The sequence below is a fragment of the Hippocampus bargibanti genome, linkage group LG06 (genome assembly GCF_051943395.1).
Source record: "Hippocampus bargibanti isolate YZ-2025 linkage group LG06, ASM5194339v1, whole genome shotgun sequence".
NCBI lineage: Eukaryota > Metazoa > Chordata > Actinopteri > Syngnathiformes > Syngnathidae > Hippocampus > Hippocampus bargibanti.
Window position 1 is genome coordinate 21,050,143 of NC_142739.1, and position 27,605 is coordinate 21,077,747.

At 43.1% G+C, this 27,605-nt stretch overlaps 4 protein-coding genes across 6 annotated transcripts in view; 1 reads left to right on the forward strand and 3 right to left on the reverse strand.

Annotated features, from left to right (window-relative positions):
• The window catches only part of trim46a (tripartite motif containing 46a), a 37,592-nt gene that overhangs the window by 4,133 nt on the left and 5,854 nt on the right, over nt 1-27,605 (forward strand). The window contains exons 5-15 of one of the 2 annotated variants that reach the window (XM_088999512.1): nt 11,578-11,734; nt 12,955-13,141; nt 13,464-13,722; nt 15,217-15,367; nt 17,276-17,474; nt 17,547-17,693; nt 17,792-17,887; nt 23,649-23,902; nt 23,983-24,104; nt 25,330-25,659; nt 27,085-27,314. In XM_088999512.1, coding sequence (XP_088855638.1) covers nt 13,082-13,141; nt 13,464-13,722; nt 15,217-15,367; nt 17,276-17,474; nt 17,547-17,693; nt 17,792-17,887; nt 23,649-23,902; nt 23,983-24,104; nt 25,330-25,659; nt 27,085-27,314 — 1,848 coding nt within the window. In that variant the 5' untranslated portion in view covers nt 11,578-11,734; nt 12,955-13,081. Of the gene's footprint in view, nt 1-11,577; nt 11,735-12,954; nt 13,142-13,463; nt 13,723-15,216; nt 15,368-15,923; nt 16,044-17,275; nt 17,694-17,791; nt 17,888-23,648; nt 23,903-23,982; nt 24,105-25,329; nt 25,660-27,084; nt 27,315-27,605 lie in introns of those variants that run through there. The other variant, XM_088999513.1, reaches the window with a different exon arrangement.
• s100a10b (S100 calcium binding protein A10b) lies at nt 1,761-4,335 on the reverse strand. The gene is made up of 3 exons (XM_088999518.1): nt 4,186-4,335; nt 3,174-3,332; nt 1,761-1,965 (listed from the first exon to the last, which is right to left on the reverse strand). The coding sequence occupies exons 2-3, from the start codon at nt 3,309-3,311 to the stop codon at nt 1,807-1,809; spliced, it is 297 nt and encodes a 98-aa protein (XP_088855644.1). The 5' UTR covers nt 3,312-3,332; nt 4,186-4,335; the 3' UTR covers nt 1,761-1,806.
• On the reverse strand, nt 6,382-9,972 carry krtcap2 (keratinocyte associated protein 2). Its single transcript, XM_088999517.1, has 5 exons — nt 9,814-9,972; nt 8,691-8,845; nt 8,534-8,597; nt 6,725-6,791; nt 6,382-6,640 (listed from the first exon to the last, which is right to left on the reverse strand). Exons 1-5 carry the CDS (start codon nt 9,815-9,817, stop codon nt 6,520-6,522), a joined length of 411 nt encoding a protein of 136 aa, XP_088855643.1. The 5' UTR covers nt 9,818-9,972; the 3' UTR covers nt 6,382-6,519.
• Nucleotides 10,295-12,485, reverse strand: LOC148896749 (transmembrane protein 107-like). Of its 2 annotated transcripts, none has more exons than XM_088999516.1 (5): nt 12,034-12,485; nt 11,788-11,855; nt 11,604-11,704; nt 10,997-11,093; nt 10,295-10,878 (listed from the first exon to the last, which is right to left on the reverse strand). In XM_088999516.1, the coding sequence occupies exons 1-5, from the start codon at nt 12,118-12,120 to the stop codon at nt 10,809-10,811; spliced, it is 423 nt and encodes a 140-aa protein (XP_088855642.1). In that variant the 5' UTR covers nt 12,121-12,485; the 3' UTR covers nt 10,295-10,808. The 2 variants fall into 2 exon arrangements, with proteins under 2 accessions (XP_088855642.1, XP_088855641.1); XM_088999515.1 differs by lacking the exon at nt 10,997-11,093 and adding an exon at nt 11,157-11,253 and having other exon boundaries at nt 12,034-12,482.

Here is a 27,605-nt window from a genome sequence, read left to right on the forward strand (position 1 = left end):
ACACACACACACACACACACACACACACTGTTTATCAATACAAGCAATAAAAGACAGAAAATCCAAACACGTATGTCGAATTGTATCAGTATAAATAAACAATCATCTGGTGTAATTTGCTGCTTAATTCATATTTCACAAACGCAATAAAAAAGTATTAAGACTAGTCGGCGTAGATGCGTGATAATGTAAAAAAAATCTCTTGATCGATGCTCCCATCTAGTGGTTAGTTTTTACTTCCCATCTCCCTTCAGGTTGCAAAAAAATACATGAGCTGGAATCATGATGTACGACTTGTAACATTTGAGAAATCCTCTTTCGAAATCTTCAATGATATGCCTTGGCCCTTTTTGGATTCAGGTTTGCATATTGCCATTTACGCAACATATTTGCATAATATATTGGATTGGATTTGCCTTTATTAGTGTTAGTAATGTATTTCAAATACAACCGTACAATCTAATAAGATCTTACATTAAAATCCATTGCATTATTTTAAAAAAAACTAAGGTTGCTATCGTGTTCCAGCAGCTCATGTACTTTGTTTTTCTACTTTCATGCCTTTCATCTCTTTGCTGCTGTGAAATGTAAATTTCTCCACTGCGAGACTAATAAAGCAAATCCAATTCATATGTTAGCACAGTAACTGTTAGCATGTTAGCATCCACCTGTGTAGGTAGCCCTGTAGCACAACAGCTCGTGTCCTTTGATGGAGACATTCCAGAATTAACATGTATTATTCAATGCCTGATTCTAAGCATATGATTTAAGTTACCATGCGGACCTTTAATTCTGTGTATTACTGTTCTTATAATGATAAATAACTTGCCTTTAGTTGGGATTTGCCCTCCCCAAATAATGTCTTCCATTTGCTGGATTTTAGTGTGCAGTGTGTGTTCATAGGCAGCGTAGTCATGGCAATGTATCGGATGCTTTGAATTCCTCAGAATCTACGATCCTGTGTTCTTAGGGCGTGATATAAACCACTTGCAAACCTCTGGTGCCAGATGCTGAGTCATCCTGCAGGCCCTGTTCAATATTGAAGTGGGAGGAGTTTGAATGCATTAAAGGGGGGAGTCTGGAAGGTTTCTCAACAGCTCCAGTAGATAGTGCAGTTTAGGAAAACTGTAATCTGCAAAGGTTGAATCAAGGAAACTTGACTGGGTGAAATTGTGAAACTTAAATCTGGATAGAATATGGTGTCAAAAGGGAAGAAAAAATGATGTTATGTGATGAAAAATGTGTTTTTAGGGTTTGGATCATGGCTGCTTACGGCTTCCTTTTTTTTCTTTTTGCGTTTGTGTTTTTTTTGGGCGGGGGTCATGGGTTGGGCCTGAACACATTTCTTTGGACCCGTTAAACGTCAAACTTTGCGAAGCAACATCTGGCCATTTACTAATTTAGTTAAGAAAAAGAAGAGAAGCATTTCTGCCACTCGATAACATTTTAATTCAGCCGTGAAAGTTTTAGGACTCAAATACATGCACGATTAATTTGAATATTGGTAGCTTTGTGGCTTTAGTACACACAATCGAGAAGAAAACATTCAAAGTGAAATCAGATTGTAGTGCCAAATCCTTTTTGGGCCACCTGCTATGTATCAACTTCATGCTTATCAATCACATTTTTTCAGAGACAGAAAGAACAGGGCAGACATCTTTGGGCTAAAATGTTTCCATATGTTCAAATCATGAAAGAATCAAAATACATGTACAACAACAGACTTTTAAGGTGTGAGTAATCATGCAGACAAAGTCATATTCAGTCAAAGGTTTATATTCATGTAACGCAGAACTGAAATTGCCTTTATTGTTTGCCCTTCTTTTGGTGAAGCACATAGCACTTCTCACAGGCCAAGGAAAGGCCCGCGACTAGGGGTAGAAACTCTTCAAAGTCTAACTTGTCGTCTTTGTTCAGGTCCAGGTCCTGCAAGATGCAATCCACCGTTTTGGGGTTCTTTTGAGTCTGCAATAAATAAATACAAAGCAGGATGGTCTATTTTAAAAGGGTCCATACAGTCAAACCAGCTAACTTGACACATCCACCATTTGTGTATTTTATCTATAACATAACTGTTCGCAGGGAGTATTTTATCATTTATAATTCACATCCCATGCGATTTTCTGGCAACCGATTCAGGGTGTCCCCTACCTACTGCCCAAAGATGGCTGGGATAGGCTCCAGCAGCCTCCGCCATCCTCGTGAGGAATAAGCAGTTCAGAAGATGAATAAATGAATAATTCATATCGATTCACTTTGCGCCTTCTTGTACTTACAGTCGGTTGTTATCTTGCTATTTGTTAACACACCAACAGTTAGCATCCTAGCTATCGACCTATATAAGTGGACTTGTGAACTATTTCATATCGCATCCGTCCATTGATTGTAAAAGAAGTTCCAGAATTAGCATTATAGGTTCACACAGGTTTTCAGTATATTATGTTTTAGTGGTGTAAGAATTCCCATTTTGTTAATCTCAAAGATAATTTCGTAAAAATTCACACTGTTTATGCACGTAGAATGTGCAATGCTTTTTATTGACGTCCAACAGGGGCCATTTAGACCATTTTGAACTGAAAACTAACATTCCTGGCTTTTCTAATATGAGAATTGGATGTGAGAAATGGTCACTATGACCTGTTGTTGTTAGGCAGTAGTGTTTTTATGTAGTTCTTGACAATATAATGAATTTACTCTATTTTTTTTTTTGGGGGGGGGGGGGGGTTGATTTTTCACACATTCCACAAAGCTTGAAAAATCAAATACTGTACATTATCTTAGATATTGTTGAAAAATGACATTGGTTTAATAGAAATGATGCCTGTTTGGGTTATTTTTAATTTTGTAATGTTTTTCGAGCATTTTTGTTTGACGAAAAGCTATCAGTCTCCATTCATCCATCCACTCTCTATAAATCTTCCCCGTAAGAATTATGGGAGTCCTGCAATCAATTACAGGGCAAACAGCAACAAACAACCAGTCACATTCATATATTATGAATTAAATGCATAGTTATAGTCATTATGGTCATCAAATGACAGTAATTAAAAATATCCAGCATGATCCATTTTATGTAGCGTATGTAGTATGTCCTGAAGGGAAAAGCAGAAAAGGAAAAGAAGATCCATTTTATAAATGACTTGACCTATTACATCAAGATAACATATTCTTACCTTGAGGAAGGTGGGTAACTCTACCTCCAGTAGTTTTTTCAGTTCTTTTTTGCTTAGCGTCCTGCTATCACCGTCGTCCTTGGCGTAGCGGTGGAAAATGACAATCAGGTTCTCCATGCATTTCTCCAAGTCACTCATGGTTGCAGAGACAGGTGGGGGCTGTGAATGTGCAGGGGGTTATGAGGAGTGGTCGTTGCAGAGCCCTTCACCGTATGATATTGCTGATCGATTTACAAGATACTGAATTTAAAAATCACAGTTGTCAGTCAGTGTCACATACGACAGTGACAATATCAGGATTTGAGTGAGTTGTGTGGAGACCATATTACATTTGTGCGTCTGCACAAAATATCAATATTGTAAAAATAACTACAGTGTTTAGTATGTAAGAAATAAAAATATATTAAGAGTATTACAGCATAAGATGCGTTTATTTAAAGGGCACCTTAAAGACAAACAGCTCATTATAACATCCCCAGCCAAACCAAACAGTGAAGCTCAAAGGGAGGACACGAGTGTTGCTTTCACTGGCACTCGGGGCAAATTCTTTTAATATAAGAACAAATGTTCCGGAAGAAACAGACATCCTTATCTCGTGGCTGCTGCCCTGTGTTCCACATCCGCCTTTTTCCTACTGGATTTCAGCAAGACAAAAAGTCGTAAAAACAGGTTGTCCTGTAATGGAATCAGGTCTCACTAAAGGACAGGAAGCAGAAAGCCTGCTTGCTGCAGCGACTTGTCGCTTGGGAGAAGTGCAGTGCGCCTAAACCGCAGACCACCCAATGACGCACGGGGAACACACCCAGTGTCCAACAGGCAACCTTTGTCGTAAAAACTACAAACGGCGAAAAAAAGACCAACGATTTACTCGATCTATAGAGCTTTGAAACCACCGCGAGTGTGTGTGTCTTCCTATTTTCTTGAAGTGTGGCTTCTGTTATACACGATGCAATAGTAAAATGAGCGCAACACGTCCCCCCAAAAGTGTTACATTGAAGAAGAGAAGACTTACCAGACTGGGAGGAGGCTAAGTAAGCAAAATGCGGTAAAGAGAAAAACGGGAGTTCAAGAGGATTCTATCCGAGTATATATAGTCAGCCGGGCAACGCCCGGTCGAAGGAGATGGGAGGGAGATGAAAAAAAGAAGAGGTGGGAGGGAGTTGAAGCAAATAATGTTCTCATGCCCCTTCCACACCCATTTGAACGCAAGTCCCAAGATTTTTTTTTCGACTATCAAAACCACAACCGCTATTTTTTCCATATTGAAATTTAGATGGAAACTATACTCTATAATCAGCATTCTTGCTTGTCGTATGAGACGCTTACACGGTCACACGTTTTCATACACTTTCTCGGGCTGTCAATTGAAAGGGTGTGTCGAATCTTTCACTCAAAACGGTTTCTGAAACGGTTTACAACAATCCCAATGCTGCTTTGAGAAATTTGTTTTTTATTCGTTCCTTGGCCGCACTCAACACTAAGCGTTTGCATCTCAAACCATTTACCATTTTGAATCGAATGGAAATACAATAAAACAGCAAGAACAACAACAAATATCCCCCCCATATATCTATATTTTATAGTGTTCTGTCAATTTTATACAATTGGTGGTCTAATACTCAGTCTGATGTATATGCTCCTTGCGACCATGGACTAAAAAAAGGCTAATTCATAATTCACACTTACTTTCGCATGCAGGAGCCAACTGCAAGGGGGCAGGTCCCACCTACAACTCCAGTGGGATTTTAATGAGACTTTGCCCAGAAAAATAGATTCTAGCAAAAGAGAAAATCGAGTGTATAAAGTAATCCCTCGTTTTTCACTGCCTAATGGGGACCAGGACCACCCGCAATAGACGAAAATCCTCGAAGTATAGTTATATAATATTAACACAGTGCTGGAAGGGGCTGAGAAGATGCACCGCATATAGCTATATTTTACGTTTTAAGAATCGTGCTGAATATTCCGGAAGTCTTGTTTTTGCGTTAGTGACGAGACCGTACGTGGCGTCACTGAAAGAACGCCCTTGACTGAAAAAAAGGACACAATGTAGCAGTCCTTCCATCACGTCAATGCTTGTTTGGTCTGAAAACCTCATGTTGCACCAGAAAGAGCCAGAAGAGGGCGTCCAAGCTCCATGGAAGGAATTTATCAACCTGTGGAAACAGGCTGATTCATTCCTCACAACAGCTCGGTGCCCATTTTCTGACTCTTTTTGGTGAGACATTTCCCCCCAATGTTGCCTCAAAATGGCACAGAATAAATTATTTAATCGATGGCAAACATGTATGCTTTCCTCTTCAGAACTATTTGATAACTATATTCATAACTGGATGTGTACCAAGAAAGCATATTCTCCGAATCTGAAGCCATTGTTTTGATTCTCAAGCAATGCAAGACGTCTTGGTGTGATGTCACAAACTGGGGGCGGGACTTTCTGAAAATTCGCAGCTCAATTTTTTTTGCAGATTTTGGACACCAAGTCATTTTTATTGGTGTTTTGCATTTGAATAAAAATATCATACTGCGTGTTTTGGGTATTTTAGATGCTATAAAACATTCTGATGTCAGTTAGGAAACAAAAAAGTGACGTCGGTTGTCCTTTAAGTTACTATTCAAACACCTGTATATATAGCAAAAACAGGAAGTAAAGATTAAGTAACTTTTGTCTTCATTTTCAAATGAATATCAGTGCAAGTTAAAAAAAACAGTTCTAGGAAGTTCCACCAGCCTAAAGACAATAGCCAGATGTGATGTAAGTTTCTTTGTGGTATTGTACATACTGCCATGGTCAATGGAATTTACTATTAATTAACTTTAGCACCAGGGCTTCAATCTTGTGTTATTTAAAGACACAAAAGGAGAGCCTTCAAAGGTTGGGCGATGTTTTTTTTGTCTTGGACAGCAATGAGTTTTTAAGCTGATGTCAGACTTGGCTATCATACAGTTTCTGTTCTAATTTATCTTTTCAGACGTTTGGTAGGAAAATCCCTTTACACCAAATCTTTCCAATTCTTTATACACCTGAGGGGCAGAAAACCTGACAAATTGTTTCCATCAAGTTGGATACATATAACTGTTTAAAATGATCTTGCTTGTATTAAAAATGAAAAATTAAGTGTTCCAATTCATAGTTTTCTATGTCATGTATTTCCCTTGTAAAGCAAAAAATGTTAACATACTAGTCTGAAAGAGACAAAACATTCAATGGTTTTCTAGAATTTAATTATAAAATGACGTGTGGCGTATAACTATGATGTGTTGTCCTAATTTCTTGAATGGAATGTGAATATGGCCAATGAAAGTTTTTTTTTGTCAAAAGCGGGACATCTTTTTTTTTCATTCGTCAGTTCTTCCTCTTGCCCTTGGTGGCCATCTTGGTAGGCACCGTCGTGGGCGCGGTTGCCTGGTAGAGGGCGGCAGATATTTTGTTGATGTAATACAGGGCAAAGAGGGAGAAGATCAAGCTGCAAGGAAGGCATATTGACAGATTTAGGTGCGGGGAAAAAAGTACATGTGAAGGATGGTCAAGTGAAAGCGAGCTGACTGACCATGTGGTGACACACACGCGGTGAACCAGGCCGGATGCAAACAGCGATAGGCAGAGGCACAGCAGAACTGAAAGTAGAACAATGTTGCTGTACATTACGCTCACGTTATGTGATACAAGGGAGATGAAATTAAAAATCTGCCTTTGTCAAGTTGGTTCTTGGATTACTCTAGATCTTCTCTAGCACTCGTCGTCATACATGTAAATAATAATAATAATAATAAATTTCATTTATAAGCGTCTTTCAAAACTCTCAAGGACACTTTACAGTCACAGGATATTTTTTCTGTAGGTGAGCAGCGGCAGCCACACGTGCCAGCATTCACTCAACCTGGAAGTAACATATCAGAATCAGAATCATCTTTATTGCCAAGTATGTAGAACACACAAGGAATTTGTTTCCGGTCGAACATGCTGCACTAGTATCATGAGCAAAAAAATTGCAAAGAGGCACTGTACAATTCCATTTGGGCTACTGTTCAAAGAGTTAATGGCTTGGGGGAAGAAGCTGTTTAAAGATTTAGATAAAAAGGACGAAGATCAAAACTTCTATTTCGGACAGAAAGCAGGCAAAGTGGTTTTATTTCGTTGATGTCAAGTCCAAATGTTTATGTGTAAATAATAGCTATATTTTAATACTTGTTTGTAGTTCTACGGTGGTGTGAAATCACATTAAAGAATTAATCATCAGTACAAAGAACCAGAGTCCTCTGTTTTCGAATGGGAGCACAGTAGAACACTTTGCCCGCTTTCTGTCCGAAATGAAAGTTTTGATCTTCGTCCTTTTTATCTTTTCCTTGCTAAATAGTACAGCGATAAAGCATGTCCATTCTCGCTGTCTTCTCAGTGAAAATGAAACGTAAAGAAGCGCAGAAAGTAAAACCTCTACCGCAGAAAGTAAAACCTCTACCGGAAGTGACAATAACCCAACGTAATGTCAAGAAAAATAAAGCACAGCTATCTGCTGGTCAACAATGGGATAGCAGTTCTAGACAAACGTATCAACAGCATTTACAATATGTGTTACAAGTCAGCTGGAGTGTATCCCAGATTTTTAGGTTGGGAGATGACTCATTTGTACAGTACCATTATATAATTCCACTGAATTATGAATCGAATTCAATCCAATTGTTACAATATGATCTAGAAAAATAGAAAGGTCGGGATATTGCACTGAAAAACTGAAATTGCTTAATAGCAAATGCAGTTTTCATTGGTGACAACAAAAGCAAGCACCGTCTGTTAAGCAATCAATCAAAAGTGCCACGTTTGAGCAACTGTCAGAGTCATCTTTATTGGCTAAGTCTGCAAAACACAGAAGGAATTTGTCTCTGGTGATAAAGGCAACATTCCAAAAAAACAAAAAACAAAAAGAAAAAAAAAAAAAAAAAGAGACCATGCCGTTTTCGTACTTCCGGACATCCTCCCACGTCCCAAAAACACGTTTTGGGTTAGTAGCAGCACATTGGTTTGGTGTTTATCATGGTCGACTCACAGCTGAGATGTTCTGGTTGGGATCTCAGTGTACTTATGATGCTCCCTCCCAAATTCCATGCATGCTCTACACATTAGCTCAATGAAAACTCTTCCTCTGCGGATGTGTGAATGTCAGTGTGAATGGTTGTTTGCCTATTTGTGTCCAACCCCCCAAATCAAACGTACCAGTATATTATTACACACTAAAAAGTGGCTCCCAAAATTCCATCTACACTTTGCTTTTTCTATCGAGTCCATGCTAGGTTAGTGCATGGATACAAACTGTTAACATTGAATTTATGATTGAAAAAATCTTTATCTTGCATGAACTTACTTTCTGGGAAGATCTTTGCTTGGAACCCTTTCCCAAAAAACAGATTTTCCAGATTGCTAAAAGCCTGAAGAAGCCGAGTTAAGGTTAAGTGTTTGTAATAGAGAATGTTACGTAATTGCAAAACAAAAGTGATCATTCCCATGGGCACAAAGGATACGGTGAGTGAGCAGATGAAGAGCACGGAGCCAAGGAAGCCCCCTAGGATGGTGAGCCACTCTGTTGATGCCAGCTGCTTATTGAACATCTGCATGCCAGCAAACACCAACACTGACAGCAGGCTTGATAACACCAGAGAAGTGCCCGTGTTCACTGCTGCCAAGACGAAAACAAGAAACTTTGTCTGCTTGGTTGCTCTGTTCACAACATCAGCAACATATTAATATCTTGGTTGCTTTTATTTGCTATACAAAGGGCAAGCACATTAAACACTACATCTCTCTGTATCATGCAATGAACATATTCGCTTACAAATTATGAAACATATGGAATTACCAAATATTGAATGCAACAGGTTTGTTTTTGAAAACAATTCTACTACCTCCTCGAAGAATGGTTCTCAAATTTCATGATGGGGGATATATGCATGATATTATGTCTTCTTTTTAAGGGCCTATCAACAGTAATACAAACATACAGAACCAATCACTCTTAACTTTAATGTCTTTGAAGGGATTAGAAAAAAGACGAGTTTCGTTTTTTGATCAGTAAAATAAACCAACAGGAGTAACAATTATGAAAAAAAACGCCAGACGATCATGAATGAAATGGTAATTTAGAACGCATAGTTTGAAATACAGTATTCATATAGTATTTAAAAAATACACCACACATACGTAAGTGATTCATTTTCGTAGATACTCAATGCACATTTTCTCACTTGAAATGTTGTTTTAGCTGTATTGCATAGGATAATTTGACCTACTTTTCAACTTTTGGAAACAATAATGGTCAAACATCAATTTTATGTTTTACAACTGTTCTCATAGACGCTTTCCGAATGACACGTCAGTGTTCAAGCGGAAGCCTTGCAAATGCTAAGGTAATGCTACCGACAAGTTATCGCACCTAAGCGTAACCAATTGACATGTAAATACAACGTTTTATATTTAGAATAAGGCGTATTACCACAATCGATCACGCTCAAACATTTAGTGCTAATATTGTTATACATTGGTGCCAGTTATCAACTAGTTAGCTGGAGAAGCTAGCTACTTGTGGGGCTGGACGTCCTCATGCATACAAAAGCCACATACATAAACGATTCAGCGTGTACTACGTACCCATAGTTCCAAGTGAATTGTTTGTAATTGTAGTTATTTATTGATTTCCTTCTCTTAAAATGTCCAATTTAACTTCGCCGAATGAGGAAGCGTTAGCACCTCGGAAGCAAAGGAACTTTGCTTAACCCGGAATTGCATTTCAAGGCTGCTGAGCATCTGTCGAGCTATCAAAATACTGTACGTCTGCAATAGTCGCAATGAGAAATAGTCCACTAATTCGCATGCACCTATAAAAACAAACCTTATATAATAATGCAATCACCAACGATGAAAACAAACAAAATTAATGAACGAAAATAATCAGCATGATCATTGAAATATACAGTAATAAAAGCTGAATGATCAATGGCACCAAAATGCCTATCTTAATATAACTATTGTTCAATATATAAATATAGTACCAAATGTGTAACATAACATCACGTACATTTTTTAAATACAAGAAAGAAAGAAAGAAAGTGAAATGGACAATTACTTTTTTTTATTGTAGAATCTATTTATTATTATTATACATTAATGTAAATCTTTCAGGCTACAGTAACAGATTTCAATCTTCCAAAAAACAAACAAACAAACAAAACATTGCTGCTAACCATGAATATGCAATGTCCATAATATGTGAACATCCACACATCATCCATTTTCTTTAACCTCATTTGCATTGGAAGCGAGCTGGAACTTGTCCAAACCAAACACACTGCACAGGTACACAATCAACCATTGTCGCTGACACTCGCACATAATAATAATTCAGTCTCCAATGCCGTTATAATGTTTTTGGAATGAGGGAGGAAGTCAACATTGCCAGAAAAAGCCAAAACTTTCATGAGAAAGGCCATACTCCCAGTGCTTGCTCGACACAGAGATGACTGAAATGAGATTCCAACCCACAACCTCTCAACTGTGATGTATAGACTTGCTAACCATTAGGATGTGAACATGGTAAAATCAAATACAGACATGCCTTTTCGAGATTGCCTTCATCCACGTGTACATTACAATGGCTTCTTTGACAGTCCAAAAACAGCAATAAGTAGAAGAATCTCCATGAAGGCAGGCAGCACACTAGAAGAAAAAATGAGAGAATGACATTGTGACAAATATATATATTTTAATTTACATTCTTGGTCAATTTTATCCCCGAATTGAGATCCAAATCTGAATAATCATCCTGTGCACCAACCTGCAAGGGACAAATATAATCCAATATGTCCAGCACTCCCACTTCTCAAACACAAAATAAGACAAGGAAACGGATGCGCTGCAGTGGACCGTCAGTGCTAGGTCATGTGTATGTCAGGGAAAAATAAATAAATAAATTGGAAAAACTATGGCACACTAACCTGCAGAAGGCAAGTATCCACCAGTAGACCGCACAATCCCACTGCTCAAATAGAAAGAAAACCAGAGCAACTGAGCCACTGGCATGGGCTCCAGTGGCTATTGCAGGAGTCATGGAATTGCTTTACAACTGATGACAGTTAGAACTGCAAAATGCACTTACATATCCAAAAGTGATTCAGGATATGATTTTATTTTGTGTTTGTAATTTTGTTTAAGACCGACATTTACTTATTCTATAGATATTCTTGCTTGACGAACTTAACGAACAGTGGCTAAAGTCTCACAACATTCCTATTGATGATGTTTCGAACTTGGGGCTGTTCGAATTGTGGGCAATTACACTTCAACTGTCTTAAAGGGTGTTCACTTTTTATTCACGGCACATGTACATCATAAATATCATGTGTCCATACTTTTAAGAACATCTCTGAGTGGGTGAAGGATACACAGTAGACCTTGGCTGCCGTTAAACATGGACACTCCTGAGAAGAAGCCAGCAAGCTCGATGGCGAATAACACAAGTGTGACTGACAGAGCCACTACCAACCTGCAACAGACATACGCACAATGCATATTGGTACAGTATATGATGGAAGCATATCGGTGTGCATGTATTGTGGTGGTACTTACTTTAAATCCTCACTATTGTATTGCTCTTCTGTGAACTCCAAAGGCAAGCAGGCCTTAACGTTATATTCCTAAGAAACCAACAAGAATTGGTGACATAAATCAAATAAATTTGAATATAACCATCGAGAGCATTGTAAACATTTCCAACTCACTGTGCAATTAAGATTTTAATCTAAACATTTTCTGATTCGAGATAAACAATTTAGCGATTTTAAATAAAAGAGAAACCTGTGTAAATGGACTCACCCGCGTCCAAAATATGTTGATGACAATCACGAGGTGGGCGATGATGGTGAGGAACCTTGCAGGAACAAGGCTGCTGATGACCGACATCTTAAGTTTCTAGTTACCTTTTTCAGATCAAAACAACAATTGCTAATTTAATATTTCCCAAAAAACCAGCGGGTGGAAGAGCTTTAACATAATTTGTAGTTGAAAAATGTTGGAAATACGCGCAATGAGGTCGTCACAGCACATTTGCCGTATAACATAAACATAAAGTTGCGTGGATTAATCGACAACATAACACGACGTGCAGCACCTTTTCAACGACCTACATTTAAATTCATCTTTAGAAAGTGCACAACAGACTAGAAAAATGCACTAACAAGGTAGTTTCGTCCATCTGTAACCCCCTTTACTGTGTTTCAAATCATTCTCGTACAACCGGAAGTAGCTTCGGTTGCCAATAGCAACAGTCAGATTAGTGCATTCTTTATTGCCAACCGGGGGAAAACGGTTTTTGGAAGAGTGATCCGACCGGAAACAAAGAGTGAGGGACTGGGTATTTCTGGGTTCGCATTTCTTGTACAGGTCTTAACTGTACTACAGTGCTGCCGTCTGTTGGCAGTAAAAGAAACTAGGCCATGATATTTTTTCCATTTTATTTATTAAATTGCTATAAATAACATCGTAAAATCAGAACTACGTAAAAACAGACGACATGGACAGCAGTTTAATTTTGAGGAGAAAAAATCGAACACATGTCGTACTGTTATTTAAATAAATAACAATAATAGCCACTATAAAATATACATAAATGGGAAAAACAATCTCACCCCCTGAAAAAAAGCTCGTTTCAACCATTCAGCTGATTGCGTCGAGACTATCTCCCATATCCCTACCTCCGCCGGCCCCTCCCAACAAGGTTTGTCATTCATTTCACAGATCTTCTACATCAGTACCAGCATAATACATGGCAGTGTGGAGGCTCATAGCTGCACGTCAGTAGGATGTGTGGGCCTACTTTACCAGCACAGACATAAAAGGACGACCGGCATTGCTTCGTGCAGGCATGGCAGACACGGAATTAAAAAGCTTAATTTCCACTATGGACACCTTGCTTCGTGTTGGCGTGAGTATGAAACACACTCTTAATATTTATTCCGCCAAGCCACGTACATTATAGCACATCACCTCAAAACACCTTCAAATACACCTCTCGATTTTAGCTACTGACTGCTAACTGGAGGTTTTGACCGGATAGAAGATGCAGCTAATAACGTGAATCCAAACGTAAGACAAAATGTGTTGAAATATTGGAAATAGCAGGAAGCTTAAATCAGAGATGATGTAGGTTGTCATAGAAACGGGACGCTGATTCAAGCCACTCATTAAACAAAATAGATGTGCCTCATTTATTTGAATAATATGTTAATATAATTTTGTGATTACAGTCCAACATGAAGAACATGGAGCGGGAGCTGCGTTGTCCCTTGTGCGGTGACATGGTGAAGCAACCCATTCTACTGCCTTGCCAGCACAGTGTTTGCTTACTGTGTGCATCAGACATGTTAGTACAGAGAGGCTTCCCTCCTCCTGACCTCCCTCCGGAGCCACGGTCGCCAGCTTCCACTCCCAACTCTCGCTCCCCGCGCCAGCACCGCAGACCCACTCCTCGGACTCCAGAGCACCTGGAACGTATTCTAAGAACTAGTAAGGAACGTGTGGTTTAAGTGTGTACAAGTGTTGCAGGTCCTAAAGTGTGATGGTGATGTCAGGAATTGTGTGAGTCAAGAGTGACATCGACATTTAGGTGAGATAGTTACTTTTTCAAAATTGAGTTCAGGAAGATGATGTCACGACTTCCGTGTTACCGTCTATGAGGTCAGTCCTTGTTTTGGATTGAGCGTCAGGCGAAAGTCTCAAGAAGTCAAAGAAAAAGCTAAACAAACATGCTTATTGAACTGATGTCTTGTGCGGTGTGTAGACATGACATGTGATGTCATCCACAATGGCAGCCTTTCTTTTGGAATAAGCCCGAAGGAGTTCCGAAGAGAAAAACATGGCTGAGTTAAACTTCTGTGAAATATGCTGGCGATAAAAAAAATTGACATATACTACTTGAAACACACAACGCATGCACGTGACTTGTGTATCACTCTTCGAAGCTGCTCACTCACTGCATAGCCTGAACAGGTGTTTTTTTTCAAATGCTATTTTTTTCTGATATAACGAGAGCACAATAAATTATTTTATTTGAAGTGCTTGAAGAGAGAACCCTTCCAATGCCACTCGCCAAATTGACTAACAAATACTGTACTCATCAAGTGATCAAAAATTACCCTGTGCAGTGATGAATATATAATGTCTGTTTTGGTAACAATATGTCAGGACTTATTATTATTATTATTATTATTATTATTATTATTATTATTATTATTATTATTATTATTATTATTATTATAGTAGTAGTCGTACTATTATTATTAGGGAAATTATTATTATTATTATTGTTGTTGTTAATGGTTTAAAATAATACTAAGAATTACTATTAGTAAACCATTAATAATAATAATAATAATAAAACTTATCATTATTATTAGTATTATTACTATTATTAATAATATGACTACTACTAATAATAAATGTTAATTGCTGCTATTATTATTAGTATTATTGCTATTATTAATGTTGTTGATGTTGTTCTGAATGGTTTAAAATAATCATAATCATAAGAAGAAGCATTACTATAGGTAAACAATTAATAATAATAATAGTAATAATAAATATTCTTTTAATTTAAAACAGATTCTTATCTTACAGACAGTGTATTGTCGGTGTTCAAATACCTGACATGGTATTTGAACATGATAACAATCTGTTTTAAATTAGATATCAAGTAGACAGGATGAACTTAATACAACCAATAAATATTATTATTATTACTATTATTAATACTATGAGTACTATTATTAATACTATGAGTAATAATAATAATAATAATAATAATAATTATTATTATTATTATTATTATTATTATTTTTGAAAAACCAAACCAAAAGCAAACCACACAGCCAAATGCAGATGTTTCTTGCATTGCAACATGTGTGTATGTCAAAAATCCTTTCCATTGACAATAATTTCCACATATTCCTTCCGTTTTCCTGCACCCCCCCACCCCCATCACATATGTTCCACTTCCCCAAGCATGCAGCACGTACCCTGGACGGCGGCGAAAGGACACGGCCCCTCTTCCCATGCTGTTCCCATGTTCTTCCTGTCAGGAGGATGTGGAACTGACTGAGAAAGGCCTGGCCGACTGTCCCCGCAATCTCACTCTGGAGCGCATTGTGGAAAGGTAACCGGAATAAAACAGACAGAATAAAAACAGACAGAAAGGAAATGAAGGTAAAAACACTGGATCAATAAAAAAGAAAAAAATGTTAAAACAAGCTATATGTTAGGCAACAACGAGCTTAATTCTGGTATTTTGATTACATTTCATGTTTTAAATTGCACCGAATTTGTATTTAATTCAGTGATTATTTTGCACATTATTGAAGAGCGCCTGCACTCTATTCGTTGGACACATACTATACTTTTAAAATCACTATTCTATTTTCTTGGGAAGCATCTTGATTTATTTACAATATCTCTTAATTTATGCCCGAGATTTCCGTGATTAAATGTTAACTCATTCACTGCCAAATGTGCAAAAATGTGTCCACTCCAGTGCCAGGGTTTTTGTCATTTTCACTCAAATTGCAGGACCCACAGAATTTCATAAATACATTAATAGGAGCCTTTTACTGAGCGAGTTGCTTGTTCTGTATCCACAAAGGGACATAAGTCTTCTTGTGCATGTCCCAAGCCCGGATAAATACAGAGGGTTGTGTCAGGAAGGGCATCCGACGTAAAAGCTTGGCCAAAACAAACATGCGGATAAAACCTCTAAAGATGGAGGACACTGATTTGCTGTGGCGACCCCGTCAAGGGAATAGCAGGAAAAGAAGAAGATTAATATTCAATGCAGCGTAAGAAACTTTAGACTCTCTTCTTTCATCACAAAAAAGAGTTGATTTCTAAGTTACAGTGATACCTTGGTTTACGAATTTAATTGTTTCCCAGACAGAGTGTGTAAGGCAAAAAGTGTGTATCACAAAAAAATAATTTCCCATAGGAAACCATTAAAATGAGAATAATCCGTTCCCAGGTCCCCATAAAACATAATTTTCTACTTTCTAATTTTCTAAGCATTAAAACTACACAAAATATACCTTATTTTATGTATAATAAATGTGCTATGGTATTACAATTGAAGAAATAAACTGTACTGTATAATGAAGTCGTTTTATTTACCTTTGTGATGGTCGTTAATGGCTTGATGGAATGGAGTGGCCAATTTCATCAGTATTAAACACTTGATGAGGAACGTAGCCTTCTTCTTTCACTACTTTGCTTTCTCTACGATCATTTTGCCTAGTTCCTCATCGATTGTGTTCTGTTTAGCTGGGTTGATAGATTTTTGCATCAAGGATACAGATGACTTGTGCGGGTTATTTGTGGAGCCTGATTCACGGGATATTTTAACCTTCCAGTCTACACTCTCCTTTTGAACTTTCAAAGTTGAAACGAGTCCAAATTTCACTGTTTTCTATCCATTTTCTCACCATTTCACTTTTGTTTTTTTTTTTTCACTTTTGTTTTTTTTTTTTTTGTTTCAAGCTGTCTCTCCCTTTCGTGTGTGTGTGTTTTCTCACTCTCTGTCATCTGCCTGTCTCTTTAATGTTTAACCCCTCCACAATCACATGGTTTTAAGCGAAGACTGGGGGCGGGGAATAGAGGACAAAAACAGTGGCCACCATTTTCTTGTTAGGAGAACGGGCTCGTTCGCGAAGGACACATCACTCATTGTGGCAACTCCGTGTGTAGCCCGAAAAATAGTTCATGCCAAGGTAAAATTTTCATAAATGTAACGTTCGTAAACCGAAAATTTTGTAAGCCAAGGGGTTCGTAAACCGAGATATCACTGTATATAGGTCTGGAGTTATCTGAGCTTGAAATGGGGGCGGCTGTACAAAAGGAAAATGTTGCCCCTGGTGGAAGTTAAAAACACATTGCCAGAGGTCTGACCAGCCTTTATCGGAACCCTCCCGCAGGAAACCCCAAAACCTGAACCATGTCATATTTTCAATTCCCGAATAAATTCGGGAAGGAAATGAATGAGTTAATATGACAGTGACGTGATTTGTTGTTATTCTGTCAGGTACAGGCACACGCTCAGTCTGGGCAGCATCGCCATCATGTGTGCTTTCTGCAAGCCTCCGCAATCTCTGGAGGCCTCCAAGGGCTGCGCCGACTGCAAAGCCAACTTTTGCAATGAATGTTTCAAACTCTACCACCCCTGGGGAACCCCCCGAGCCCAACACGAACACATCCTCCCCACAAACAACTTTCGCCCAAAGGTTTCTGTTTTCTCATCTCATTTCCTGCGCATAAAAGTTTTCCGTTGGACCTCATGTTTTTCCTCCCTCAAGGTTCTGACGTGCACCGAGCACGAGCAGGAACGTCTGCAGTGGTACTGCTGCACTTGCCGCAGGTTGCTGTGCCCGCTGTGCAAGCTCAGCCGCATGCACCACGCCCACAAAGTGTTGCCGGTGACACAAGCCTACCAAGCCCTCAAGGTGCCTTTCATCTACTTATGTTCACATCCTCCTTTTTTTCCCTAAAAATTCAGATACCATCTGCCTCACAGTATCAACTTGACTTGCTTTTGTCACAGGATGAGCTGACCAAGGAGGTGAACTACATCCTGGCCAACCAGGACACCATACGGAGTCAAATCACACAGCTGGAAGGGACCATCAAACAGATGGAGGTCAGGTTTGACCTTTTTTATTTCAATATTTGTTATTTTTAGGCGCCTGTAATGTTTTTTCAAGATGTATTATACGTCATTGTCAGAGATATTTGGTCGGACACTGTGAACAAAGGCTCTAACACAGGAAGATTGTCTGATATGATATAAGATTACTGCCGGCAGGGGACGCAGCCATTCATGACCGACGACCAACTTCTGCAGCCCTCTGCCAAGCTATTTATTGAGAATATTTTTTTTTACGTGATACAGTCGCAAAACATTGTCTTTGTAACGTCACTTGAGGCTCGAGGGCTGGGCTCGAGTGACGAAAGGAAAGCGGGGAGTGTGGATCCAAAATACACGGCGAGACTGATACTCGTATACAAAAGTCTTTACTGAGGCACGCATGAAAAAAGGACAGCAGGATGAGGTGACTGAGGGAGATCGGTGACAGCTGATCTGACGGCACGGAAGTAACAGGGTGGCTTTCAGAATACTCCGACGGCGCCTGAATGGCGCGATCGGTAGATATAGTCAGAAGGCACAATCAAGGGAATGACAATCAGCTGTGGGGACCCAGGTGCGTGATGATGGGAGGGGCCGTCTCCCGGGAGCAGCGGAGGAGGTGACAGGAGGGGCGGGGCGCGCCCAGGACGGCGACGAGATGTGACAGTGCCCCCCCCTCAACGGACGCCTCTTGGCGGCCCACCAGGTTTGGAGGGGTGAGCCGCATGGAACACCCGGATGAGAGATGGGTCGAGGATCCAGGCACGTGGGACCCACTGTCGTTCCTCCGGTCCATAGCCCTCCCAGTCGACCAGGTACTGCACTCCTCTGCCCATGCGCCTGGAGTCCATTATCTCCCGCACGGTGTAGACCGGTCCGTCGGCCAACATCCGGGGGGGAGGTGGGGGGTGGGCGTGGGGGCTAAGGAGCAGGTTTCCACTGGCTTGAGGAGGGAAACATGGAAAACGGGGTGGATCCTCATGGTGGGTGGCAGCCGGAGCCTCACCGAGACCGGGCTGAGGATGGCCTCGATGGGGAAGGGACCCGTGAAGCGTGGGCCCAGCTTGGCTGAAGACCCTGCCAGCCGAAGGTCCCTCGTCGACAGCCACACCTCCTGCCCGACCTGGTAGTTGGGTGCCTGTCTCCGGTGACGGTCCGCCACCCGCTGGTTCCGGGATGCGGTGCGTGTCAGGGCGTCCCTGGTCTCCTTCCAGACTCGGTGGGCCCGTCTGAGGTGATGTTCAATAGACGGGACCTCCACCTGGCCCTCCTGAGTGGGAAACAAGGGCGGCTGATAGCCACAGGCGGACATAAATGGGGACCGACCTGTGGCTGCGGAGACCAGGGAGTTGTGGGCGTACTCCACCCAGGGTAGGTGCAGGGCCCACGACGCCGGGTTGTGGAGGCACACGCACCGGAGGGCCGCCTCCAGGTCCTGGTTCTTCCTCTCCGTCTGTCCGTTGGTCTGGGGATGGTATCCAGACGACAGGCTCGCCGACGCCCCTAGGGACCGACAGAAACGTTTCCATACCTTGGACACGAACTGCGGTCCCCGGTCCGACACGATGTCCGTCGGAATCCCGTGGAGACGGACGACGTGGTTAACCAGGAGTTGAGCCGTCTCGATGGCGGACGGCAACCTGGTTAACGGGACGAAGTGGGCCGACTTGGAGAATCGGTCCACAACGGTAAGGACGACCGTCTTGCCACGGGAGGGGGGGAGGCCTGTCACGAAGTCAACGGAGATGTGGGACCAGGGTCTGGACGGTACCGGTAGCGGCCGGAGGAGTCCTGCCGGGGGCTGATGGGAGGCTTTCCCACAGGCACAGGTCGGGCAGGCCTTCACGAAGAGGGTGATGTCCCTCCGGAACCCCGGCCACCAGAACCGTTGGGCGATGAGTTGGATCGTCCCGTTGACCCCCGGGTGACAAGCTATCTTGGAGGTGTGCCCCCAGACGAGCACCTCCGTGCGAAGAGGGGGGGGGGACGAACAGGCGATCCTTAGGACAGCCCCTGGGGATGGGGGTCGTCCCCTGGGCTTGCTGTACTTTTCTCTCAACCTCCCACCTCAGGGCACCCAGGATGCGTTGGGCCGGCAGGATGTTGGTGGTGGTCTCCTCCCTTTCTGCCTGCTCATGGATGCGGGATAGGGCATCGGGCTTGGTGTTCTGTGACCCTGGGCAGTAGGTGAGAGAAAAGTTAAACCGGGTGAGGAAGAGTGACCATCGGGCCTGTCTAGAGTTTAGTCTCTTGGCCGACCGGATGGCCGCCAGGTTTTTATGGTCCGTGAAGACGGTGAAGGGGTGTTTCGCTCCCTCAAGCCAGTGTCTCCATTCCTGAAGGGCCAGGACGACCGCCAGCAGTTCCCGGTTGCCGACGTCATAGTTGGCCTCGGCGGGGCTGAGCCGGCGGGAGAAGAAGGCGCATGGGCGTAGCTTCTGGTCCATGGGAGAGCGCTGGGACAGGACGGCCCCTACTCCGGACTCGGATGCGTCAACCTCGACCGTGAACGGGAGATCCGGGTCGGGATGACGCAGAACTGGGGGGTTAGTGAAGGCAAGACGGAGGCGGTTGAATGCCCCCTCAGCGTCGGGTGTCCACCTGAAGGGGATCTTTGAGGACGTGAGGTTAGTGAGGGGGAGTGCCTTCTGACTATACCCGCGGATGAAGCGGCGGTAGAAGTTGGCAAACCCCAAAAACCGCTGAAGCTGTTTGCGCGTCTTCGGGATCGGCCATTCCACCACCGCTTTAGTCTTAGTAGGGTCGGCCCTGAGCTGCCCCCGCTCCACGACAAACCCTAGGAAGGACAGAGAGCGGACATGGAACTCGCACTTCTCTGCCTTCACGTAGAGCCGGTTTTGCAGGAGCCGCGCCAGGACCCGTCGGACGTGTTGCCGGTGCTCCTCTGCAGAACGAGAGAAAATAAGAATGTCATCCAGATAAACGAAAACAAAAACATTGAGGAAGTCCCTGAGCACATCATTGATCAGATTTTGGAATACGGCGGGAGCGTTCGTGAGTCCGAACGGCATCACCAGATATTCAAAATGTCCTAATGGTGTTTTAAATGCAGTTTTCCATTCGTCCCCCTCCCGGATGCGGACCAAGTGGTACGCACTGCGGAGGTCTAATTTAGAAAAAATGGTTGCGGACTGAAGGGGCGTGAAGGCTGAGTCCATGAGGGGGAGGGGGTATTTGTTACGTATGGTGATGTCGTTCAGACTCCGATAATCGACACATGGACGCAGGGTTCCGTCCTTCTTGTCAATAAAGAAGAACCCTGCGCCCAGCGGAGACCGTGACGGCCGAATGAGTCCCGCCGCGAGGGAGGAGTCTATGTAAGTGCTCAGGGCTTCCCGTTCCGGTTGTGAGATGTGGAAAAGTCTGGAGTCCGGTAATGGAGCCCCTGGCTGCAAGTCAATAGCACAGTCATACGGTCGGTGGGGCGGCAGGGATTGGGCGTTGTCCTTGCTGAACACCTTCCGCAGGTCGTGGTAGCAGTGTGGCACGCCCTTGAGGCAGATGGCCTCCGGCGGTCCACCGCGGGAGGCGTCTCGCCCTGCCGTAGCCGACCGTAGGCAGTTGGCGTAGCAGTAGGGGCTCCAGCCCTGAATGGTGGGACCCTCCCAGGAGATTGACGGGTCGTGGGTATTGAGCCAGGGGAGACCCAATACCAACGGCGCATTCCGGGAGGGCATAACTAAAAATTGGCGGTGCTCGACGTGGTTCCCCGCGACCCGGAGTTTGAGCGGGGCCGTGAGGTGGGTGACTCGGGCTAACAGTCTGCCGTCCAGGTCGACCATCTCCTTTGGGGGGTGGAGATCGATCAGCTGGCAGCCCAACGAGTCCGCCAGCTGGGGGTCAATGATGCACCCGTCGGCCCCAGAGTCCACTAGGGCCCGCACGGTTTGGGAACTGGACGGGCCGATTAATTCGCTGTCCAGCTCCAACCGCGTAACGGGGGTCGTGGATTTGACCTCCAGAGGTCGCTGTGGTTGCCGTCTTGACGGGGACTTGCGTGGACCTGAGGTCTTCGCCTGGGGGCCTTGGGTGCGACGAGCCCTGGGGGTAGTGTGGTCGTTCCCCCCCCCTACGATCATGGGTTCGGGGGATTCCTCCAGGCGCCGCACACGCTCGCTGCCGGGTGTGGGAGATCTGGACCGGCTGCGTGGCTGTCTGGGCCGTCGGCCGCGCTGCTCCCTCTGTCGCTCCCGAAGGCGGTGATCCAGGCCGATGACTATGGCGACCAGGTCGTCGAAGGTGGTGCCCGCGTCGCGGGTAGCCAACTCGTCCTTGAGGTCGGTGTTCAATCCGCGACGAAACACCCCCCTCAACGCTCGGTCGCCGTAGCCGCTGCCAGCGGCCCGGATGCGGAAGTCGACGGAGTATTCCGCGGCTGAACGGGCCCCTTGGACGCAGTCCAGTAGTCTCCCCTCCGCTTCGGACTCCGTCACCGGATGATGGAAAACCCGGCGTAACTCGGCGACGAAGTCCGGGTACGAGGTGCGCAGCTCCGGTCGGGATTCTCGGATGGCCAGCACCCACGTCTCGGCTTCTCCCGTGAGCAGGCTGGTGATGAAGGCTACCTTCGCCTCATCGCTAACGCAGGCGTATGGATGTTGCTCAAACACGAGCGTGCACTGCATTAAAAACTGAGCGCAGCGCCCGGTTTCGCCTGCGTAGCGGGAGGGAAGAGGAAATTGAGGAGCGTGCCTACTCACGGGCGGGGAAGACTTGGCCGTGAGAGCGGAAATGCGTGCCTCAGCCGCCTCGAAGCGTTGAGCCAGCATGGTGGTAATTTGGCTGATTTTCGCGATGGCTCGGGCCAGCTGGCTTGAACGCTCCGCTTGCTCGGTGAGGGCGGCGAGATATCTGTCTTCGCCGGCGGGATCCATAGTTGGTCGGAGTATTATGTAACGTCACTTGAGGCTCGAGGGCTGGGCTCGAGTGACGAAAGGAAAGCGGGGAGTGTGGATCCAAAATACACGGCGAGACAGATACTCGTATACAAAAGTCTTTACTGAGGCACGCATGAAAAAAGGACAGCAGGATGAGGTGACTGAGGGAGATCGGTGACAGCTGATCTGACGGCACGGAAGTAACAGGGTGGCTTTCAGAATACTCCGACGGCGCCTGAATGGCGCGATCGGTAGATATAGTCAGAAGGCACAATCAAGGGAATGACAATCAGCTGTGGGGACCCAGGTGCGTGATGATGGGAGGGGCCGTCTCCCGGGAGCAGCGGAGGAGGTGACAGGAGGGGCGGGGCGCGCCCAGGACGGCGACGAGATGTGACAGTCTTCTTGATTTGAATACTACAGTCCTGGATATCCCAAGCACCAACATCCATTAACCGAAAGAATGTAGACATTTTAATGTGTGGCCTTTCCATGAAGAGATAGATTTGTAACCTGGCGAATGACCTCTTCATGTGAAGGAGTTTATCAAGTCCTAAATTAGTCCAAGGCTAGATCTCCTACATGAAGATGACAGTTTAACAGGCTGTGTCTGTTCACCTCAGATTGACCCCAGGTTTTGTGTGCTACCAATGTGGGCCTTGTGTTTGGCGGGCAACTTACCTTGAAACTTTTAAATATGATAACTTATATTCTGTCGATTCTCTATTAGTCATGCGGAGTAAAAAAAGCCACCAACCAACATTGTTGACAATCATAACAAGTAGTTAGCATATGCAAAGCTAAGACATATTTTTTGAGGTAACGGTCATTGTAGGTCATTCTCAGACATGCCAGGCTTCATTTTGTGTGCGCAGGCCAACAGCTCCGCAGCTCTCAGCCATCTGAGCCGCTGCATGAAGGATCTGGCCGCATCCATAATCGAGCGTCTGGGGGTCTTGTCTGTGGCCTTGGAGGGCTCGCGCAACCATAGACAGGAAGCGCTGTCCGCCCAAGCGTCAGCCAAACAAGACATGCTGGAGCACGCTGGCATGATGGCCTTCACTCACGAGCTCCTCAAGGAAACTGACCAGCCGTGTTTTGTGCAGGCGGCCAGAGTCACTCACAACAGGTTGCTTGTTATTTACATTTGTTGACATTTTTTTAATAGAAATTCTCTCAGTCTGATAACGTTTGAATTTCCTTGGGCAGGCTGGTGAAGGCCATCGCAAACCTGCAGTGCTTTTCTCTGTCTGCTGATTCTTCATTCAGACACTTTCACCTGGACGCAAAAAAGGAGATCAAACTCATCAACGGCTTGGCGTTTATACGTGGTAAGTCCTGCTCTGGACTCTTCATCAGGTATATCTTAGCATATTCAGTTAGACCAATCAATTTAACCAAGATTATGATCTTGAGATTTGGTGGACACTTTGTGAAACGTATTCATGAAAAAATATTTTAATTAGCTTATTCCCTGCCAGACGTGCAAAAATGTGTCCACTGCAGTGCCAAAGTTTTTGTCATTTTCACTCAAATTCTAGACCCATAAAATATTGAGTTTTAGGACTACATGCACATTTAATGCAGAGTAAGAAACCTTAGACTTTCATCAGAAAAAAAGAGTTAATTCCTAAATTAAATGGGTCTGGAGTTATATGAGTTTGAAATGAGGGCAGCTGTAAAAAATACAATACAACGCAACACAACACAATACAATACAATACAATACATATTGATTTATGTAATAATAATAATACATTTCATTTATAAGCACCTTTTAACAACAGCTGAAGCTGTAACAAAACGCTTAACATGAATCAGAATCATCTTTATTGCCAAGTATGTAGAACACACAGCAGGAACAAAATGTAAAACATCAAAATGATCTGAACAGAAAAAAGTATCAAAAGAAAACCAAGTGTAAAAGTCTGCCAAGGTTAAACAAACACATGCACAACATACAATGTCTGTGATTGCAGACAAAGCATGCAACAAACAATGAACCGACACTGTATGGTCGTGCCGGGAGTCATTTTAAGTGTCACTGATTAAAACGACCAGCACCTGCGAGGCTGCAGGCAGGGCTGACGTCGCTACCCGTTGGTCGCCAATCCGAACGTGGCAGTCCGCCACTGATCGGGATGACCAGCACCTGTGTAGGTGCAGGTGCAGGCGGGGCCGACAGCGCCACCCGTTGGTCGCCAACCACATCATGACACAAACAAACAAACAAACAAACAAACAAACAAACAAACAAACAAACAAACACATAAATAAAAAAGAGACAAACAAATAAAGTAAAATATTGCGAATTTCCCCTTTGTGGGACAATTGAAGGCTTTATAATTCTTATGAATACCATGACAAAAATACGTTTTGTGATGAAGCAAATATTAGTTGAGATTAGATAACATTAGATTAGATGAACCTTGATTTGTCTCACAGTATTGAAATGTTCAATATTTGTCTCATCAAATTTAGTGGTGGAGAGGAAAAAGTATGACCCAATGTTGCAAACCAGGTTGAAATACCACTCACTATCTCCATGCCTTGCAGCACCTCTGGCTCCAGTGATCGACACTCAAAAGACCCTGGCGTACGACCAGCTCTTCCTGTGCTGGCGTCTCCCTCAGGACTCGGAACCGGCCTGGCACTTCTCCGTCGAGTACCGAAGACGGACGGGGTTGTCGGGAGACACATGGGGTGGCACCCGATCCCCCAACGCCTCCACGACATGGCAAATATTGGATGAAGTGCGAGGGACCAGCGCCATCGTGGACCAACTGCAAATTGACAGCATTTACGTGATGAGGGTGCGAGGCTGCAACAAGGCCGGCTTTGGAGACTACAGTGAGGAGGTGTACCTTCACACGCCGCCTGCACCCGGTAATTTCTCATTTACATTTGCTGCCAACACTCAAGACTAACAAGGAGCAAAAACTAAATTCAAATATGATCCAATAGAAGAAGGTAGAATTCAATTGCATGTACTAGTCTTCTTATTTTTAGGGATATAATAATGTTCAGTATTAATATTAGTTTTCTGTGGATGATATTCTGTTACAACATTTGTGTAACATTGATAAAGTTATTATTCCTAGAAGTAGTACAGTAGCTGCATATTTTGTGATATTAATAGTATTAGTAAAAGGAAAACAATTGTGATATTAGTTGGCTAACAACCAGTTCAGGGTGTCCCCCGCCAACTAACTGAACACAGCTCGGATAGGCTCCAGCAACCCCACGGCCTTTGTGAGGATAAAGCGGATGGGAAATGGATGGCTCGATGGAAGAAGTATCAATCACATTTGGAATTCTACAAATATTTCATAGGAGCAAAATGATTTAAACTTGACCTAAAATTAATTTAGTCGTATGTAATAATGATGACATTTTGTACTTATTTCACGCTTTTTTGAAAGGGAATAGTATGATAATACAATAACTATACTCACGGTTATACGTTCTTTATCCTCTGCGAAGAATTATCAATAATCCATCATGATTGAGGAGCCAAAACTGGATTAACTATTCCGATTGAATTGATGTGATGTTTGTTCAGATTGAAAAACAAATTCACCATTCACGTTAACGTCCAATATTGTACTGTATAGCAGTATTGTTGTATTATACTCCCCCCGCGTGGCCAAGTGGATGCAGCACAGTAAAACATTGAATACTCATCTGTTTTATGAAGTATTTTTTTCGCTAAAAATGTATTCCCAATGCATTTTAATGGGTGTTAACATGAAATTAAAGAGAAACAAAATAATAAAAATAGTTCATAGTCGATTGCGTATTCTTCTTCTTCTTCTTCTTCTTCTTCTTCTTCTTCTTCTTCTTCTTCTTCTTCTTCTTCTTCTTCTTCTTCTTCTTCTTCTTCTTCTTCTTCTTCTTTTATTATTATCTTCTTCTATTATTATTATTATTATTATTATTATTAGTGCTATTGTGATCTATAATATCTTTGCAAAATAAATCATTATGATATCAAATCCAAATTCCTGACGGTTCAAACATGTCCTCATGACTACTTTGGTCCAAATTTGCTGCGAATTTCATTTTGTCCTTTTTTTGCATCCTGCAGTTAATTTCTTTGTGTTAGCAATCGTAGCCTCAGTTTCGGGTTGTATGTTATTCCTTTGCAATGGTACAATGGGATCAAAATTAAACGTATATTTCCATATTCCCTGCTCCTTCCTTGATATACTCCCCCCATTGTTTACTCCATTGTGTGTTCAGCTTGAGAATTCCTCTTCTCTTTTCCCCCCTTCCTGTTATATCCTCTGTCCACTTTTCTTTTCCCTCCAGTGTTGTCTTTCTCCCTGCACTCTCGCTGGGGCTTGCATTCCGACAGACTCGCGCTGGGCAAGGGTCAGACATACGCCCGCAGCGTGCCGGGACTCTCCCTGTTGAAGGTGGCCGACCGCGTGCTCACTTCCTGTCACCTGACCGCCGACCTCCTGGTGGCCGACCTGGCCGTGTCTCAAGGCAGGCACTATTGGGCCTGCTCGGTGGAGCCCAGCTCTTACCTGATCAAGGTACAGAATGCTACATTTTGAAGTTTACTTGAAGGGGACATATCATGGAAAATTCCATCGATCCATTTTCTGACTAATTATCATCATACTGGTCGTGGGGGTGTGCTGGTGCCTATCCCAGCTGTCTTTGGGCAGTAGGCGAGGGACACCCTGAACCGGTGGCCAGCCAATCGCTAGGCACACACAGACAAACAACCATTTATGCTCACACTCACACCTAGGGACAATTTGGAGTGTTTTTGCATGCATGTATTTGGAATGTGGGAGGAAACCTGGAGAACCCGCAGAAAA

Bases quoted from the DNA above. Each gene is read 5' to 3' on its own strand.
- krtcap2 (XM_088999517.1), bottom strand. The intron at 6,792-8,533 runs GTAAGTTCATGC...TTCTACTTTCAG, and splicing joins AGCAAAGATCTTCCCAGAAA to TTCTGCTGTGCCTCTGCCTA. The intron at 6,641-6,724 runs GTCAGTCAGCTC...CCTTCCTTGCAG, and splicing joins CGCGTGTGTGTCACCACATG to CTTGATCTTCTCCCTCTTTG.
- s100a10b (XM_088999518.1), bottom strand. From the start codon at position 3,311: ATGAGTGACTTGGAGAAATGCATGGAGAACCTGATTGTCATTTTCCAC. The intron at 1,966-3,173 runs GTAAGAATATGT...TATTTATTGCAG, and splicing joins AGTTACCCACCTTCCTCAAG to ACTCAAAAGAACCCCAAAAC.
- LOC148896749 (XM_088999516.1), bottom strand. From the start codon at position 12,120: ATGTCGGTCATCAGCAGCCTTGTTCCTGCAAGGTTCCTCACCATCATC. The intron at 11,094-11,603 runs GTATCCTTCACC...CACATGACCTAG, and splicing joins CGGCAGCCAAGGTCTACTGT to CACTGACGGTCCACTGCAGC. The intron at 10,879-10,996 runs GTTGGTGCACAG...TTTTTCTTCTAG, and splicing joins ATTATATTTGTCCCTTGCAG to TGTGCTGCCTGCCTTCATGG.